At 37.3% G+C, this 19419-nt stretch overlaps 2 protein-coding genes and 1 pseudogene across 2 annotated transcripts; 2 read left to right on the top strand and 1 right to left on the bottom strand.

Annotated features, from left to right (window-relative positions):
* Positions 1–2810: 2810 nt before the first annotated feature.
* On the bottom strand, positions 2811–3449 carry LOC113767861. Its single transcript, XM_027312065.1, has one exon. It carries the CDS (start codon positions 3447–3449, stop codon positions 2811–2813), a length of 639 nt encoding a protein of 212 aa, XP_027167866.1.
* A 5943-nt stretch (positions 3450–9392) lies between these two features.
* Positions 9393–10258, top strand: LOC113768841. The gene has a single exon (XM_027313348.1). It carries the CDS (start codon positions 9551–9553, stop codon positions 10100–10102), a length of 552 nt encoding a protein of 183 aa, XP_027169149.1. The 5' UTR covers positions 9393–9550; the 3' UTR covers positions 10103–10258.
* A 3962-nt stretch (positions 10259–14220) lies between these two features.
* LOC113767864 lies at positions 14221–17915 on the top strand (annotated as a pseudogene).
* Positions 17916–19419: the final 1504 nt, after the last annotated feature.

Consider the following 19419-nt stretch of genomic DNA (forward strand, 5'->3'; position numbering starts at 1 on the left):
ATCTCAAATTGAATATACAGTATCAATACTTGCTACAAAAAAAAAAAAAAAAAAAAAACCACACACACACACACAAAAACCACATTGACAACCAATTTTATACCCCCAAATTAAATATCAATACTCAAATATAAGCTAATTTGGTCTAGAACTATCATTACAACTCTTCTATGACTTAAAAAATATTAATATCTTAAAAGTGGAGAATAAATTCTACCTCCACAATAAAATCATAAGACAAAATTTCTAATCTAATGAAAGAAAGCATTATGTAATTATTGACATTTTATAAAAGTTTTTCTTGACAACAAACAAAATATAACAAATTTCACATATTTAGTTCTTTTTTCTATTTCAATCATCAATTTCATTATTTATTTCTCTATCACTGCGAGTCTCTTCATTTCCTTCTAATTTGACACATAATCTGCTCTCTTTGTAGATTTTGTAATTTCAATTTGCTAATATCCACAAGGAGATAAGTGTAATTTCTTAAACCTAAGGGGACCCGAGTGAAATTATCAGAAACCTCAAGGGGGGTTTCTAGAATTATCCCTTTATTTTTTGGCTAAGACAATAATTAAGGAGCCATCGCCAAGAGATTTCACATCCAAATGTACTGTCCAAGAATGCAAAAGTCGAGTTCAGAAGGTGACAAGTGTTTTCCATTTTCTCGTTTCCGATCACTTTCAAAATTTAACCTACCATATCACCAAAACTTTTGGCTTTTCCTTCGTCTCATTCAAGAAGAAACGATTTTGATGCATGAGAAAAGTAATACCCTTCGAATTTACAAACCGGCTCCGAAAAGTGGTAGTAGAATTTGCCTGCAAGAAAACTCAATCCATCTCTCTGTCAAGATTCTCCTCACGGACCTCAATTATTTCTTCTTTCTGCTTAATATTTTCACCCAAGCAATATGTTATGTGTCCCAAAAATCTACAACTAATATGGCCCAGAAGGAAAAAAAAAAAAAAGATTGACAGAAAGGCGTCATATCTTCAGTGTTAAGCTGTATTTAGCATAAACAATCAGCAGCTTTTTAATTTTATCTGGGTATCCTTGTCCGTTTCTTTAGCTAGCAAGATCTTGAAAATTCTAGTAGTTAAGAAAAGTTTGCTCGAAATAATCTATTTTCACAGAGTGTTTGGAAATCTTTAGAAAATCAAAACATTCTCAAATTTCCGGATCCGTAATCTCTGTGTCTTCGTAGTAATTATTCCGAGCAAACTGTAAAGCTACGGACGGTGCCAGACAGCATAAAACAAAAGATTCTTAGTCCCCACTCTGTGTAATACTTATAAAAGTCTTGGGCCACTCAATAAATTTTCTCAGCGCATGGTTTGGTTTGACAGGGTGGTTTAAGTGTAAAGAGAGAGTTTAATACTAGAAACTCATGAAATCGGCAACAAGCCGTAAGGCTGCTGACATTTCTGTGTATGTAAACATCCCAAAATATTTTACATTCACTAGTCTGATGATGATCTGAGTTGCTAATTTGGTATTTTCCTGATATATGTGATCTAATAAACTTTTCGAGTGATTAAAGAAAGCATCAATACATCCTTTATAAATGTAGAGACAGAAAAGAAAGCGAGAGTGGTCTATTGGATTTGAGTTTAAAGAAGTAATTATAACCAACGAAACATCTGCGGGCATGTCAAATGGCACCTAACTACAAAAGGGATATAGACGTCATGTAATCAGCAAATTTTTTTAGTTGCTTAGAAGACTCATTTCATTGCTTAGTTAGTTAAAGATTACCTCAATAGTTATTAAGTGTCTCAAGGTATCATGTAGTCAGTATGTGATATCGTCCCAAATTCAGGTGATTCCTTTTCCCGTGAGGTATTATTAGGTTTGTGCACTTTATGCCCGTAAGTACTCTTAAACAAGCTCGATCGAGTAAAGTTGTTGCTAATTATAATTTATAAACCCAAGTGCAACAATTTATTTTTTTCATAGTTCGAATGTGCCACCCCAAGGAGGCTTCCTAGTCGACTTCCAAACCTTAAAAGAAGAGAAGTTGCTTTGTTAAGCAATATACTATGCTCCCCGGACCCCAAAAAAAAAAAGCCACAGCTTACTTAGCACTCAGGCCACAACAGACATTCTCTGGAAAGTAGTGTGGACCTCAAGACACCGACAAAGTGGAACCTCATTAGTCCATCTTTCTGAATGAGTCCTCTGATTTATTTTGTTATAGAGCGAATGGTAAATCAATTTAATTTGAAAAATTCAGTGGAGATGAATTAAGGCCGGGGAAGATTGATAATAAGCTCTGGAAAAAAAGGAGGGGAGGGGGGAGGAAGAAAAAAGTCTCATCCTGCTTATTCCTTAAGATGAATGTCTGATCAATTAACATATAACATCTAAACTCTATAACTGAACATTTAAAATTACAAACTAGAATTGAAAAGGTGAAAATCTGATTGAATATTCTGTTTTTGACATATAACCTCTATGTAACACTTTGGAGCAACAACTACACATGATCTACATTAAAATGTCAAGTGTTTTATTTTCTTTTATTACGGAAATTTCCTGAGTGCATGGAGACACTTTTCTAAATATTTGCATCAAGTTTGCACACCCCAGAAACTCTCAAAAGTCTCAATCTTCAGTTCTTCACAAGCTTTTCCCTCTTGAAGGCACCACCACAAGCACCAAAATCAGCTCATGCGCCCTTGAATTCGTCTTATTAACTCTTTGGCCCATACAAGTATACAACACGTACACGACCATACCACAATGCATGGAGTACAGAATTGAATCCAACCCACAAGACTTTTTCATTACTAGTTTCTTCATCAACAAGGTCCCAAAGCAGCCATTGCATTTTGCCTCCTCTGATCTTTGTAAAACCTGGATATGAACTCCTCTGCAGCTTCATCCACATGGCTATCTTCATCCACATCCCTTAGAGGAAACGGCGAGTCGGTTATCCTCAGCTGCCTAACCATAGGGCTCTTTCCAAACCCTGGCAAAGCCGGCGAGGCCGTTTCGCTATGCAGCATCTCTAAGGCCCTCATGACAGCATGCACGGCTGCGTCCGAGTCCTCCGCCGCGGGCGCTTGAGTGCAGGTGAAGAGGTTGGAGTGGTGGTTGCTTTTGCGCTTGCTTAGGTGGAATGGGAGGTGGAAGCTAGGGTAAGCTGGGCTGTTGCTACAGCTGAACTCATAGTATTCGCCAGAGGGAGCCGGGAAGGGGAGGTGTTTGTCGTGGGAGCGGCGGTGATGGGCGGCGAAAGCAGCGAAGGATGATGCCCAAGTATGGCTGTGGTGGAACATAAGTTTTTGTATTGCCTTACCGGCTATCTTGCCCCGTTTCATCATCATGTTGAGATCAGTCATTAGTTTTCCCTTGGATATCCCTTTCCTCAACATGAAATATACCACCCGTACCATGTGCCAAAACTTTTTGGCTATCACTGGCAAATTTTGTTCCATTGTTCTATTATTGATTTTGGGAGTTGAGCAGGTTAGATTTTTTGAAGATAGCTGTTTTCGAGAGAGGAAGAGAGAATTTGTATGAGAGAGTTTTGGAGAGGAGGGTAGGAAGAATTAGAAATGTGTTTTAATTTGACAAGAGGGCAAGGAATGGGAGGTGGTATATAAAGGGCTGAATGGCGAAGGGGGACCCATATGAAGTTGTACTTTAACGTTAACCTAAAGTGACCAGTTAGTGCACGGAAATTTCAGCTTATTGTATTTGTAATTGTGGTCGCGTCTGTGTGTGTGTGTGTTTTCTTGCATATGTGGGATACTTAATTTGCGTAATTATTGACACTTGTATGCATTTTAACTTTTGGTAGAGTTAATCAAGGGTTAGACTTCACATTTGGTTGATAAGATTATTCGAAGTTTCTTCTGGTTGTAGAACTCTGGCCATATCAAACAAGCTCAATCAGAAATGGCCAGCAAACATGAAAAACATCATTGTTAATTGTACATCAATCATTCATTAGTGATCTACTTAACATTCATAATTAAGAATTTAGGTTATGATAATTGGCGATAGAACTACTTCCTACCTATCAATAATTGTAATGAATCCAGTAAGTAATTAACGAGTATTCAAATGGGCCAAACTTTTTGATGGCCATAGAGATATTTGTCATTTGAAAATGACCTCACAAACGAGAGCAACAAGTGTCACCCCAGTTGTAGTTTTTTTTCATGAAAATTACTAATCCTGACATATATCCGTTGATCACAAATTAATAAATGAGCATGCACCTACACATGAAAATCATTTTTCTGATGTCTGTTTCTAATGGTCAGGAACATAGGAGGGATCAGAAACTTGAACACGGTTTTGGGAGAAAAATGGTATTGAAACTTAATTAAGCCAAATGTCTGGGTCACTATAGTATACACTGTTCACTTGAACCAATTGTTCCTCTCAACACAAGCGTTGTTTCAGTGAACTCTTCTTTTTTTTTTTTTCTTCTTCAAATGATGCTAAGGCCATGCTTGGATTGCTTGTTTCCGTCGGAAAATATTATCGTTTTCCGTGATCATATTTTCCTATAACCTTTTTCCCTCACATGTATCAAATCGCTACAATAATTTTTCCATGAAAAATGACGAAAAATGCAATCCAAACACAACCTTAAGCTACTCGAACCCAAAAACGTTACTGATCAAAGTTGCATACGAGGGAGGGCCTAAAACAAAAATAACTGTTCATTTTGTAGTTTAGAAGCAAAGCTGTTGGATGAGGATCAAGGTCATGAGACATTTATTGGTGCTTGGATAATCCTGTTCCTGATTTGATGTATGGATTTTAATACGAAATATGGCGTCCAAGTGTTAGACAAACTAACAGCTGCCCAATGTTTAATTTCTCCTTGACAAGGATATTTTCTCTTAACTTTATCACACCTGTCCTTTGAAAAAATTAAAAAAAAATGAAATTACGGTTGCAAGAAATGATTACTATGCATCGGCAGAAAGAAGTTAACTTTAGCCACTGGAAAAGTTTACTTAGCAGGGAAGGTTTCCCCCAGCCATGTGCCGCGTTGTGTTCAATGTGGGGAATGGGGGAAAGAAAATGATACGCAAATCAACAAAACGAAAACTTCCATCCCATAACCAAACAAGGAAACCATTCCAATCTAAACTTGGCGGCCTGTGGGCACTTTTAAATCTGGAAAGCCAAACGTGCATAATTTGGTTGGTCACCTTCGATATCATAATTCATATCTTCATATACATATTTTTTTTTAAAAAAATCCCATTATCTGCATGGATATTGCTGGACCAGAAATAAATCTCAACTGTTACAGCCTCAAAACAAAAAAAAGTTGCGAATATCAGATTTTTTTTTTCCTTTTCTTGGATCATTATTTGTTTTTTCATCATCGTGAACCACTGGACCGTTGGCTCAATGGCCACCACCTACTTGCCTCCCACAAAAAATGTCACTGTGACTTGTCTCCAAAAAATTCAGGCGGGTGTGCTGTGCACCCGTCTGGTCTGATGGTAGTTCAGTTCCCTCTAGTTTATCCCTGGACTTCCTTAGATCAGCCCATTTCCCCTTAGCATAGGATATATTAGGTTTATCGTCTTCGGCAAAAAAAAAAAAAAAAAAAAATCATCGTGAACATACTACTCTCATTTGTCCTTTGTCTTCTTACAGAGCTCGAGGTCGAGGCACGAGCAACTAGAGAATAAGTCAAACCAACGCCAGTTCCAGGACCAGACGGTCGGTACTACTTCTTTGCCTTAGCCCTTAAGGGAAATTTTGATGCTATTTCTTGCAACACATACGAGTATTAGTGGCATTACGGACGATGGGAAATGTGGGTAAATTACTCTGATCTCCCATGTACTTTCATGGACATTCCCTCAGGTTGAATTAATACAATAACGTCCATATATATTTTCCTTCTCTTCAAGCTGCTTGTGCTTCAAACATGTAAGATTCATCTAACGTAACGTAATGGTGACACAAATATTAACAAAGCTTTCAAATTAACTGTGGGGGTGATCTCTTGTATTTATACCATGATGACAAACTTCACAAAATTAAGAGCAGATGGTGCTGTAACTTCATTCCACCACCTTCGACCACAGTGGAGGATTCAAGAAAATGTTAGTGCAGGTGTTTTCCAGCAAGTTTATGCATACGAATTCAGAGACGAACATTTGTATATACACTGAACCCGCGCCTGCATGTATGCGCACGCATCAACAATACGTCCATACACTTTGCACGAATGATTACTACCAGCTAAGCTAGTAGATAGAGTAAGATTTTTAGCTTTATTTCTTAAAACCGCAAAATGAGCCTTGACAATGCTTTGCACTAAAGCTATGACTTTTACCTATGAATCCATCCCCGGTTTCCTCCATTCAACAGGCACAGCTGTTGACAACTAGTAAGTAATAAGACAATGGGGGAAAAAAAAGCCTGTCAAACTTGAGCGCTCTATTACTCTATGCATGGATTGGCCATCAAACTCAAAGTGTGCGACCTAGTCCCTTTTGCAGTTTGCATTACTAAAAAAATGATTCTTTCTCTTGCTTTTGTGCTCTTTTTGAAGCTCGCAAGTCCTTGCTAACTTTCGAAATTCACCGAACTTTGTTGCTCTTTTGGCCATATTGGTTGACGACCTAAAAAGATATGAAAACTACATGGTTTTGCTTTATTAGCTCTGCCTTTTGCTTTGAGTGGTCGAATTTGGACAACAAAGAGAATGATAAATATGATCAATTGTTTCCCACTGCAATTTCCACGTTCTTCACTTCTTTGCTACTATTACGAAATCACCGTCTTGGCTCATGAGATATGTGTATTTAGCTCATGAACTGAAACCACTACTCTTTGAGTAACCTGCTCCCAAGATCCTTTTTTTTTTTTTTTTTTTTTTAATGTCTCTCTCTTTCTTTTCTCAAGCAAAAACTAAACATTTCCAAGTATTACATAACGTTAATGTATTACATGCACCCCTTCACCAAAATTGTCTCGGGATTAAGTGTTCCCCGGCCACCCCTCCAATTCCTATTTTTGGCCGGAGACATGCGATTTTCTTCCGCTGTACTTCATGGTGTACATGGCCCCTCCAATTCTATTAATATTGTACTATTAATTTATGTTGAAGCAAACGCTCTTCCAATTAAACTGGACTTCAATAGATTTTTCATTAGTCATACATCACTGCTTGTATAGCTGTACTCCTGTACTTCTGTCTCTTTGCAAGCATAGAGGGTTATAGTGCCGTTTTGGCTTTTGCTTTGTCTTCCTTTTTAAGTATTCTACTATTTTGTCACCAAAAGGCCTTCAAACACGGAGTCTGAGAAATGCGAAATTTGAAAGATGGTCAGAGCAGCTTTACCTCTACCTAATCAAGTCTTAGGAGTAAGGGACACAATATATGCGTACCGTGCTTGTGAAAGCACCCAATTATTACCCGTACAGACCCAATTATAACCCGTACAGATTATGGTGTACCTATATAATGAGTAGTTAATTTTGGGGGTTTAGCATCACAGATTTCATGTGATAAATAATTTTTGGTAGAGATCTGAAATTGTCTAACATATAATTTTTTCTTTGGTTAATTAATGGAGAAGATGCAATCACTTAATATATATATATTTTTTCTGCCATTGCACTACGATGAATCAAAAATCTTTTTCGTGACCCACATTAGTTGTATCATCATTGTCGGGTTTCTCTTATTTCTGGCGCGTCAAGCTTTTTATGCAAACGATTCCCATCGAAGAGAGAGGAAAGAACTTGTCCCGCGTTGGACCCGGACAAAATCGGAAAAAAGAAAATGAAAAGTTAAGAATTGTTGAGAGTAGGGTGGCGGGTGGCTGCGACGAAAATTGATCCGATAATATCTTGGGCTGTAATCTAACGTCTACTATGAATAATGGTCTCTGGTCCATAAGGTGTAATTTTTGGAGTTGGTCATTAATGAGGTATGCCAGAACTTGTTACCTGTTTATTTAATCGACTTGACAAGTCCAGCTTAATTTTTTTTCCCTCCTTTTGGCTAATTTTTGCCAAGGAAGATGAAGGGAAACTAAAACTTGTAAAATTTGTTCCACAACTTCTTTTATCCCTTTCTGTTTTCCCATTCTGGGTTTAATTTCATAAATATCAAAAGTGCTTTAACTTCTTTTTAACTTCTAATCAAGACCATTCCATGAAGTTTTACACTCAGTAATACTACTAAATGCTTTGAAATCGTACAACAGTTTGTTTTGATAACAGGCTCCTGAAACATTTTGTTAAAAGAATTCATAATCTATGCTAATGAGAGAGAATCTTTAAGAAATGACCTGACTGCTGCTGATTCATTTTGGTTTGCGTAGAACAAAGTACGCAACGTGCTGAAGTCAAGAAAACCTCTGCTCCATTCATTCTCAAGAAAGGGAGATATTTTGAGTTCTTCTAGACCGTCTGATTGTCAGTCACGCGAGAATTGGTCATGCAAAGCTGTACTATCAACTCAACTCAAAAAGTAAGTTGGAGCATCGTCCAATTTTGCATGCACGAAAGGCTACTCATACCAAATTTGACAAAAGCATTCATGTAGTATAAAGCAACAATTTCTCCTTTCATCTGGAGCAAATTAATATGTGATCTACGAAGCATGTAGTCATCTTCAATACAGTTACGTTACATTACATCGACCACCAAAGGTTGGGTTGGGGGTTCATAGATTTTGGTTCTCGTGAACAGTGGTTTCATTCCGATGGAGTAAATTGATTTCGATCACAGCCCCTCCCCTTCTCTGAAAAAAGCGTGCTTTCGTTTATATGGTTAAACTTGGCCGACATGTGAACTCGCGCAACTTGTAGCAATTTATGGACAACGTTAGCCCTCTTAAAATATTCGTGAAAGGAACATACTACGGAGCAGTTACAAGTTAATTATTAGGAGACACAAAAAAGAAAAATAAACTCTAAATTTAGGAGCCGAAAAATGGGCATGTTAAGCTCCATAACATGCTAGTACTATTGGAAATTAACCTTGGGGGATTATTATGTGTATTAGCATTAAGTATTTGTCTCAATCGTTTCAGCAACTAATTATTAATTCCGACGACGGAGCCTTGATTAAGAGAACTCGGCTAAATAACCTCGTGCAATCTTAACAAATTAATTACTAATAACATCTTAAATAAATACCTCGTGATTCAAAAGAGATGCTAGCTTTTCCTGTTGAGTGGCTTCAGTCCCCTCGTGAAAAATCCAGTGCTTTGATGTTTGATCAGCACCAATCACATTTAGATTCGAAAGTGGCATCTAAGTTTCTATGGTCCACAGATTCTACTTTTTGGCTGCCAAGAGGAAGAGAACGTACGATAATGTCTATATATACCCGATGCATTAGGCTTAAATTTCTTCCAACAGTACTCGTTGATCACAGAGTATCCTCAACAAGGAGGTTCTTAGCTTCCCATCAAGTCAAAATATTTCACCAATAACAGTACTACGTACTTTCATCAAGAAGTCTTGAGTAGTCAGCTCAACTTTGCTGCACAAACAATTTGACAATTGAGACCCCCTCCAACCAAAATCAACGTAATATGGCACCTCATGGAGAGGCAATAGTAAGCTCCTACGCCCCAGCCAACAACTTCAACAAACCCCGGAGGCTGTCAAACGATAACCTTAAAAGAACAACATCTGATATCTCTTTTGAGCTGAGTAAAGAGCCAGTAGACGTAAATCTACAGGCAATATGCGAGGTTGAAGATGCGAAGTGCGAGTGCTGTGGCATGACTGAAGAGTACACGCTCGAGTACATCAACGAAGTTCGCGACAAGTTTTGTGGGAAGTGGATTTGCGGGTTGTGTACCGAAGCAGTCAAGGAAGAAATGGAGAAGAACGGAGGGAATAGAGAAGCAGCATTGGAGGCTCACATGAATGCATGTTTTAGGTTCAACAAGTTTGGTAGGGCCTATCCAGTTCTTTCCCAAGCTCGGGCCATGAGAGAGATGTTCAAGAAGAGCGTCAGTTTGGATGGAAGAGGATTTAGAGCGAATAAAAGTGTCCAAAAGAAAGGTCAAATTGCTCGGAGCTCGAGCTGCATTCCTGCCATAACCAGGGAGATCAATGACTTTAAACTAGGGAATTAACTCTATGTATATGTACTATTTGGATCGATCTTTAATACTGTTTTTTTTTTTTTTTCTTAAACAGTTTTTGGTTGATCCGATGCTTTCTGTTAACTGCTTTTTCTGTAGGGATTTTTTTCCCTTCGGTTAATTTGTCAACTAAGTTATATTGCGCCACTAGGGTATTCTCCTGCTCTTCCCCTTCCCGTGTATGTGAGCATCCAAATACTGTAGTTTTTTTTTTAATATCCAAATAATGTAATTCAAAAGTAAATACTCTGGATTATCCAGAGTGTTCTAGTTTTAAGAAATATTCATTTCCTATTTAATTTCTTTTCTGTTTGATATTCATTTCCTGTCTCACTAATTTTTTTTGGAAGCTTTCAAGGTAGTAACATTGGTGGTGGTGGTGGTGGTGTGGAGAGTCGTACCGCCAATGGTACTACAATCTCGTGGCGCAATTTTGGGAAATTTACAACCACAAACCGCGGTTTCTTGCCAAAGTCACAATTCTAGGATTAGATTTGGCAAAAAAAATCATCTAAAAAAACGAGTTCATCATTTCATCTAAAAAAAAACGACTGAAAATTGTGACATTCATTAGTGAAAGACAGAAATATGAGAATTCTTAAAATTAAGGAAATGGATCAGTGTCATCTTTTAGTTTTTTTTTCATTTAAACCATATTATCATTTAATATAAAATTTTCTTAATTAAAAATAGAAATTTCTTATCGTGTGAGCGGCTACAGTTGTTGTAAAATAAATTATTTTTCTTACTTGGTTCCACCTCAACAAGATACTTGGGCCTCACAGGAGTCCGCGAGTACCCATTATATCGAAATCCAGGAGGCCCTAGAAATTTAAAGATGACGTAGATTGCAAATCGCCACTAAACTAACATGAAGGTGAGGCCCGGACAGTTTCTATGTGGCAGTATTTCAGGCATAGACATCAGCAATGGCCACCGCCTCAATGATTTTAGTGGCCTAGATGAACCTAATCAAGCAACTTAAACTTAGTTTGATTTTTTCTTAGAGCTCAAAATCATGTTGAATTTTGAATTGATCGTCATTTAAACTGTTTTATTGAGACACCAAAAAAAAAAAAAAATGTCTGAACAAGTTTTATTGATCGTCATTCTTTTTTGCCAACTGATTTATTTAAACACTAGCCGTAATTACTTCACGTACGGACCCTAACAAAATCACAGAAAATAGGCCTTCGTACATGCAGTGCACATAAGCATGCCCTCTGCTTTCTTGTGTGTGTCTCTTGGTATGATTGATTCTGTTTGATCCTAGGTGGCACTCTTTGTGTTTCTCTGCTATGATTTGACTATTTCTTGTTTTTCCATCTATTTTAGGTGATGATAAGTGACACTGAAGCATGGTTAATTTCATCATAGCACCCAGTCAGAAAAATGGAGAAAAGAAACTATTTGAATGGATTGTAGATTCAACTGAGAAAGTAATCAATAAAATTAGTGATGCGAATACAAAAAGAGAAATACAAAATTAGCCCTAACAAAAGAACAAAGATGACCTGAAAATACTGGAGAATGTTCTTAGCATTTCCTCTGCTTTTTGCTCCAAGAATCTATTTCCCTTTAAGCCTAAAATGTTAATCGAATAGTAGAGTATGTTAGGAAAATGATCAGATGAGAAAGCGAGAGAGAGAGAATTTGTGATCCGAAATCTATTTCTGATTTCTCAATTCTCTTCGCAGCAGCAAAATCACAAAATTATAGATCACAAGACTGTGTGGAAAAATCATTCTTAATGCACAAAAGCTATGCTGAGTTTTTGACACCTTGCTGTGTAAAATGATAAAATGTTCTTGTTATAAGTTCTGGAAATAAGTATTAAATATTTCCAGCAACCAGTACCAACATATTTACAGTCAAATACTTCAAAAATGGAAATCTTGTTCTTTTATAAAGTTCCTCATTTTATTGATGCCTCACTCGATCAATGTTTTTGAGATACTTATACAAATTATTAGCTCAAAAGTTATAGTAGTGACTCTTATAGATAGATTTAGTATACTCCAAAGTATTCACAAAGATAAAGGAAAATGTCCTACATATTTTCGAATATATTATTCTTTCAACTCAATTGAAATCAAGAGTTTGTCAATGCATGGACAAACGTACATTTGTGTAAATTACTTTTCTATTTGGGGGGGAGGGGGAGACATGCATAATAAACTCCATGCACTCTTTTTACCCAACATTGAGTATGTGCAATGTTCCAAATATCTATTCATGAACCAAATACAATATACAACCTACTTTAATTTCTATAGAGATCCATCGACTAGTTGTAATACACCGAAAGCATAGTCATTACCTTCCTCGCCTCCTATCTGCAACATTCAAAAAGTCTATTATTGAACGAGGGAACTGATTTTTTATGGCTTTTTCTTCCTGGTTGATGCTCCACTATTGTGTCGGATTAATCATTTATGGCTTTTTTTAAATTTTTGAAGTGAAAGAATTTAGTTAATTACTTAATTTACGGTTAGATCGTCCATCAAGTGCACGACCTTACAAATCGAACTGCCGTCACTGAGCAGTTGTTTCTGTTTGTATGCAGCCTATCTATTGATTCGACAGTAAGGCCCCAAATAGGTCTCTGCCTCTGCTTACAAAAATGAAGCTAGAGATTGTGCAATCGGGAAAGATACCTAAGAATCAGGCATTGCTAGTGTATAACCGTAATTTGAAGACTGAAGAAGAGGCCAGAAAAGAGGATGATGCTAATTTGAAGGATGCTGAAGCTGCCAAATTTGCCGAGGACCCAGTGGAGGAGTTCAAAGCTGCAGCTCGACGGGAAATTACAAGGGATGCTGTTGCTGGGGTTCGGGTAGCTATTCAAAAAGGGCCTATGGAAGGTCCAGTTGAATTGACCAGCAAACTTCTTGGATATTCGAAACGGAATAGGTCATTGGAGCAAAAGAAAAGGCTCAAGCAGATTGTAGCAGTCAGGGAGTACCTCCAGGAACTTGTTAAGAACCAAGCTGCTAAGAAGAGTGGTGGTCCACATGTTGTTCGGGCCAGGGGCGGCGAAGAAAGTGAACAGAATGAGAATGAGAGAGAAAAAGAAAAAGGGAGTGGGAATGAGAGTGAGAATGATGGTAGCACTAGTGGGAATGGGACCTGGAATGATAGTTTGTTTGGCTCGGATCTCTGGTAAAGGAAAGAGGAACGAGGATGCATCTTTAATATTTCAGATTGTGTTATTTTTGTTAAAGTTCCCTAAAACCTGGCAAGTACTTTAATTCCCCTACGTTGAAATTTCTGTGTTAGCATGCGACTGGCTTGTTCGGACAGCTCATGGTATCCAACTCGTTAATGTCTCTCTATACCCTGCAGTTTGCGTTACTGAAGTTAATATATTTTTATTCACCTCGTTACAAGTCTTAAGTTCATTTTTGTAGAACTTGTTGGTATTTGTCTTTGCCTTTTCGGACAGCTTATGGGTTCCAATCTGTTATAGCATGGAATCTAAACAGACAATTCGAGCATCCATCACATCTGTTGGTTGGACCGGCTGCCTTGTATTGCTACCAGGAAATATTTGGGATGTGGCCCTAGAAGCTGATTCTTTTATGACTACAATAGCCATTACTGCTTGCAAAAAAGAATGAACTTTCAGCTATGGTGCTCATTAATTAACATTCTCTGATTTCGGGGAACAAGGAAGCGTTGTAAAAAGATCAGCACTATTATCTTGTGAGTTGCAAACCATGCCAAGATTTTGCAGTGTGTCTCTGCGAAGGAGAATCAATGTTGAAAATTATTTGACCGTTTAAACTCTTGCAGCGAAATAAGTGTGGTCCATTTGTCGCGGCTAATTACTCAGAATATTGTCAAAAAAAAAAAGAAAAATTGGACATCTATGATTTATGACTCTGACAATGGTGTGGTCTTGAACTATTGCTGCCCAAAAGTCAATTTTTTTTTCTAAAAAAAGCACTGACAGCCCGGAAGCAGTTGCAAAAAGTCAAAAGAAAAGGGCTGGTCTAGTTACACAAGTCGATGAAAAAAAAGAATATGAAGCAAAAAACTCAGGTAGCAGTGAAGAGAAGATGGAACTCAGATAGAACTAGAAGATAGCAATGAAGGGGTACTAGAAGATGGAACTCACAAGTCAAGGGGTACTAGAAGATGGAACTCAGATAGCAGTGAAGAGAATGGAAGCAGGGACAATTACCAGCAAGGCTTTGAAGGAATTCCAGGCAGAAATGAAGTTCTCTCCAAGGTCCGGCATCGTCATCTGGTTTCCCTTCTCGGTTACTCTATGGAAGGAAATGAGAGGCTACTTGTTTATGAATATATGAATCAAGGGGCTCTAAGTAGACATCTCTTTCGGTGGAAGAACCTGAACCTAGAACCTTTATCATGGACAAGAAGGTTATCTATTACTTTAGACGTTGCAAGAGGTGTCGAATATCTACATAGTTTGGCTCACAGAAGCTTGGCCAATTGCTTAGAATATATGTAAAAAAAAAAAAAATATCGCACAAATGTATTTCTAACACACACCATTTCTCATTCTATACCTGCCGTGCTGACTGGGCACGACCGCAGAACGAATTGTCAGAAACTCTGCAAAAATGTCAGTGGATCAGCGGCCCACAATTTTTTTTTAATTAGCCTGTCCCCAGCCGTGCTGACTGGGCACGGCTGGGGACAAGCGGCAAAAAAAAAAAGGGCCAGCAAATGGGATGTATTTGGGGACATGAATTTTGTAGCAAAAGTGAAACGAAAGGCCATACAAATTCACTGCACTAGCTGCCCTCTTTCTTTCTTTCACTCTTTTCTTTGCTCTTTATTTCTTGGAAGAGATATCTAAACGATTTTATTGCACTAATCCTAATCAAAGATTTTGGTTTTATAACTTAAAGATTTTGCTGTGGAGTCTTATAACACTTAAGTTAGGAAGATCAAATTTTCAAAGTGGAAATGGAAGATTATTATATTTTTCAAACTGCAAATTAGTATAATTCTATGTACAATGAAAATTCAATGCTTGCTCAAATTTTTTGACGAACAACATGTGTAAGCTAATATATGAATATTTATATGTAAATTAAATGCAGTTTATACGCGACAAAATTCATGAATAAGAATCCATATATGTAAAATTAATATACATTTTTAAAATTTTTGCTAGTAATTAGATACATTTGTGACTAACTGGTATTCAAAGCTACATTTGTGAATTTATATAAATATGAATAATTTAAATAAGAAAATTAATAACAATCCTACATATTCATTCATATTAACTTTAAAAAATTAATGTATGCTAAATGTTCAATTATTTATTAATTTTTAAAAATTTGTTTACACACTTTCACTATAATATAATAGTATATATCAAACAATGTATCACATATCAAAAATTTGGTAGATATTCTTTTTTTATAAATATTCTATTAGATAATTTAAATTTTTAAGATGACCATAAATCTAGAACTATATATTCACATTTAATTAATAACGGAGAAAGGAGGGAAAAGAATAATAAAATTTGAAATTTTTCAGTTCAAAATCATAAGAATCATAGCAAACATTAAGTTAAAAGAGATGATTAGTCTATTTTACTAAATTTTATAATCATTAGTATAGTTTTATTACTTATTTGTATTGTCTAATTTATTAAATGTGAACTTTTTAGATGGTTAAATGTGTTTATTAACTATTCCTAAGTCTTAATTGTTTTTATTCTTTTACTAATACGACATATATACATGCATTAAAGGGTATTTATGGAATAAAAGTTTTATCTTTTTTTTTTTAAAACTTTTTAAAAGGGTACTTTTTTCATTTTAGTATTTTAAAGGATGCTAGATTTTTTCATGCTTCGTATTCTAAATTCTCTTACTGTCGCTCCTACATGGCGTGACGGCCAGAAAGATTTTTTTTTTTTTTTTAAATTCTGAATTCTCTGGCCATTACTCCTATATGGCGCGAGGGCCAGAAAGCTTTAAAAAAAAAAAAAATTGCCCATCGTGCGTCATGACGGGCATATATTGATACCAAGCAGTCAAGCCACCATATTTGACCGACTTTTTTGTCATCTAACAATATTCTAATCAATTGGCCCTGCGGCTTATAAAGTCCGTCCTCTTTTCTGCTAAATTTCTTACATATAGTTGTGTTTCTGGTTATCAGAAGTAAACCTGGTCTTAGTGCAGGAAAGATTCATACTAATGTTAAGCAATTTGTAGTAATTGGCACTAGATTGACTTTTGTTGCACATTATCTGACAATTTATCATCGTTTCCATCCTGTATTTTGGAAACCATCATTCATTTGAAAATTTCTTCATCCTGCAATAGCGAATTAAGTTTGAAAATTTTTTCCTTTACCTGAATTTGATTTTCCATTTTACGTTGTCCATGTTTTATCTTTTTTATCTTTTTGTGGGTAACAGAGTGAGTTGGTGCACATAGCAACAATTTAAATCTTTCTTTTTTCGTGAATACTGCCTTCGAAACCTATGATACCTGATTTACTGGTCATTTTATGTTTATGAAGATTCGTCGTATTTATGCAACATAAAGAATGCCTGATGAAATGAAAATCTCTTAGCCAAGTTCATGCTGCTGTTAGCTTGGCCAAAGTGCGTAAACTTCTACATTTGATAGCCCTGAAACTTCTTCTTAAACTTAATTTTGCTCAAACAGGCTGTCAAAGGTGCTGATAACTAGCAAATTGGAGGAGTTAAGGCTGTCTCATTTTCATTTTACTTGGTTAACAAGATACCAGGACAGAAGATTGAGACTGGTCACCAGGATACAGTTCATGATGTGGCAATGGACTACTATGGCAAGTGTCTTGCAACAGCTTTTTCAAATAACACCATTAAGATAATTGGTGTTAGTAACTCAAACTCGCAGCCTCTTGCAACTTTAAGCGGTCACCAAGGACCGGTATGGCAAGTAGCATTGGCGCACCCCAAGTTAGGGTCCATTGTTGCGTCATGCTCCTATGATGAAAAAGTCATAATATGGAAGGAAGGGAATCAGAATGAGTGGAGCCAGGCCCATCTTTTCAGTGACCATAAAGCTTCTGTGAATTCTATTGCATGGGCTCCTCATGAGCTGGGCCTTTGTTTGGCATGTGGATCCTCAGATGGGAACATATCAATTTTTACTGCGAGGTCTGATAATAGTTGGGATACATCCCAGATTGACCAGGCTCACCCGGTTGGCGTTACCTCCGTCTCGTGGGCACCATCAACAGCTCCCGGTGCTCTTGTAGGTTCTGGTGTGCTCGATCCTGTTCAGAAGCTTGCCTCTGGAGGATGTGATAATGCGGTGAAAGTGTGGAAGCTTTATAACAGAATCTGGAAGATGGACTGATTCCCAGCTCTTCAAATGCATACCGATTGGGTAAGAGATGTTGCATGGGCACCCAATTTGGGACTCCCAAAGTCAACAATTGCTAGTGCTTCTCAAGATGGAAGAGTTATCATATGGACCGTGATGAAGGAGGGTGATCAATGGGAGGACAAAGTTTTGAAGGATTTCAAGACCCCTGTTTGGAGAGTCTCATGGTCACTGACAGGAAACATACTTGTCGTGGCAGATGGCAGTAACAACGTGACATTGTGGAAGGAAGAAGTGGATGGAGAGTGGCAGCAGGTGACAACAGTTTGACTTTTGACTTCTTCTCAGCAGTATGATATCTCTTGTAATTTCACATATATGGTTCTAATGTGCTTGGACTCCTCCACGTAAGTCTTTTGACTTGTTATGGACCAGATCATGATGACGAGCCTTTGAGCTGAATACTAACTAGATAAGACACTTTCTGCTTCTACTCTTGCTCACCGAATAGTTTTTCGTTTCAATTTCTGGCCATTGTCATAAGTTTTGCTTGCGGAGAACAGCTTCATTCCTGTCACCCATCAACTACTGCATGTGTGGAAAAAAAAAAACACATTTCCTGCTAGTCTGGGCATTGATATGGTTTGGTGTTGCTTAGTAATTTTCACGGGAGAATTATTGAGATGACAGGGAGGATAAAAGTAATAGTTGCATTATGGGACTCCCTATTCCAACTCACGGGCCTTCTCTTTGGGCCCATGACGCAATCCTATGATTTGTTTTTAGGCAGCCCAATAAACAATTTGAGGAAGGTAAGTTGGGCTGAATGACTGACAAATAGTTTCAGGAAATGACAACTATGCGAAGTTGTAAAAAGGTAAAAGAGAAGCTGAAGGAGTCCCTCCTTGTCTTCTTGCAGGCATATCAACGGTAAGCATGGAATTAAAGAGAGTAATGATTGAGAAAATATGGCCACATTCTGCGGGCAAAAGGCACGTGCAGTGTGTGCCTTTCACGTGACGATCCTACACGTGCAGCCAGGTTGGTTGCGGACATGCATGCATGCATACTGTTGGCACACGTGTGGGGAAGTATCAAAGAGAAGACGGTGAGGCAAATGACCTATGGCGAGAGCTCGGAACGGGATTCCAATTTCGCTTCCGGCTATGACTATGAGCTACTTACTTAGGTTGTGTTTGGATTGCATTTTTCATGAAAAAATTACTGTTGCGATTTGACGTATGTGAGGGAAAAAGGTAATAAGGAAATGTGATCACGGAAAATGACGTAATTTTTCGACGAAAAATCGCAATCCAAACAAGGCCTAATTTATTTGCCCATGAATGTAATAATAATGTACTTAGGCTGTAGCAACTAACAACTTGAATTTTGACCACCGCTTGCTTGGTAGTTGGTACGTGGCCGGCCAATCTGACTTGGAACTCAAACCTAATAAACTGGCAAGAGGTGTGGTATCTAATTCTAAGCAGCACATACTCTATAAGATAACTAATTCTATAATGAGGTATTTGCATCTGCGAACGGTTCATATAAAGTCCGCCTCACACTCACAACGGGCATAGCTCTTCTACACTGTATGCGTGTCATTTGAGGCAATGTCATACATTAACTTTGATAAAAATTGACAAAAGAGAGACCAAAACTCAGGAAAACTATTTTTTTACGCTAAAGGTTGTATTCGTTCCCATTTTCTTTAATAACTAACAAATTTAAAGAGAGGGTCCCAAATGCGACTTTGTGCGACCCCTATCTATCTCAACATTGATAAGAAATGGTCCTATAACTCGATTTGAATCTACTAAAGCAACGTTAATAAAGGGCCTATGTTTTATGTTGTTATCAAAGTTTTAGTTAAATATATTAAACAACTGCACATAATGATTAGTGGCAGATGTTTTCTAGATAATCAAAGTTCTTCTACATGGCATATAAAATGTTAAAGCACTCGAACAGGAAATAAAACGAAATGAAACA

The sequence above is a fragment of the Coffea eugenioides genome, chromosome 4 (assembly GCF_003713205.1).
Source record: "Coffea eugenioides isolate CCC68of chromosome 4, Ceug_1.0, whole genome shotgun sequence".
NCBI classification, from domain to species: domain Eukaryota; kingdom Viridiplantae; phylum Streptophyta; class Magnoliopsida; order Gentianales; family Rubiaceae; genus Coffea; species Coffea eugenioides.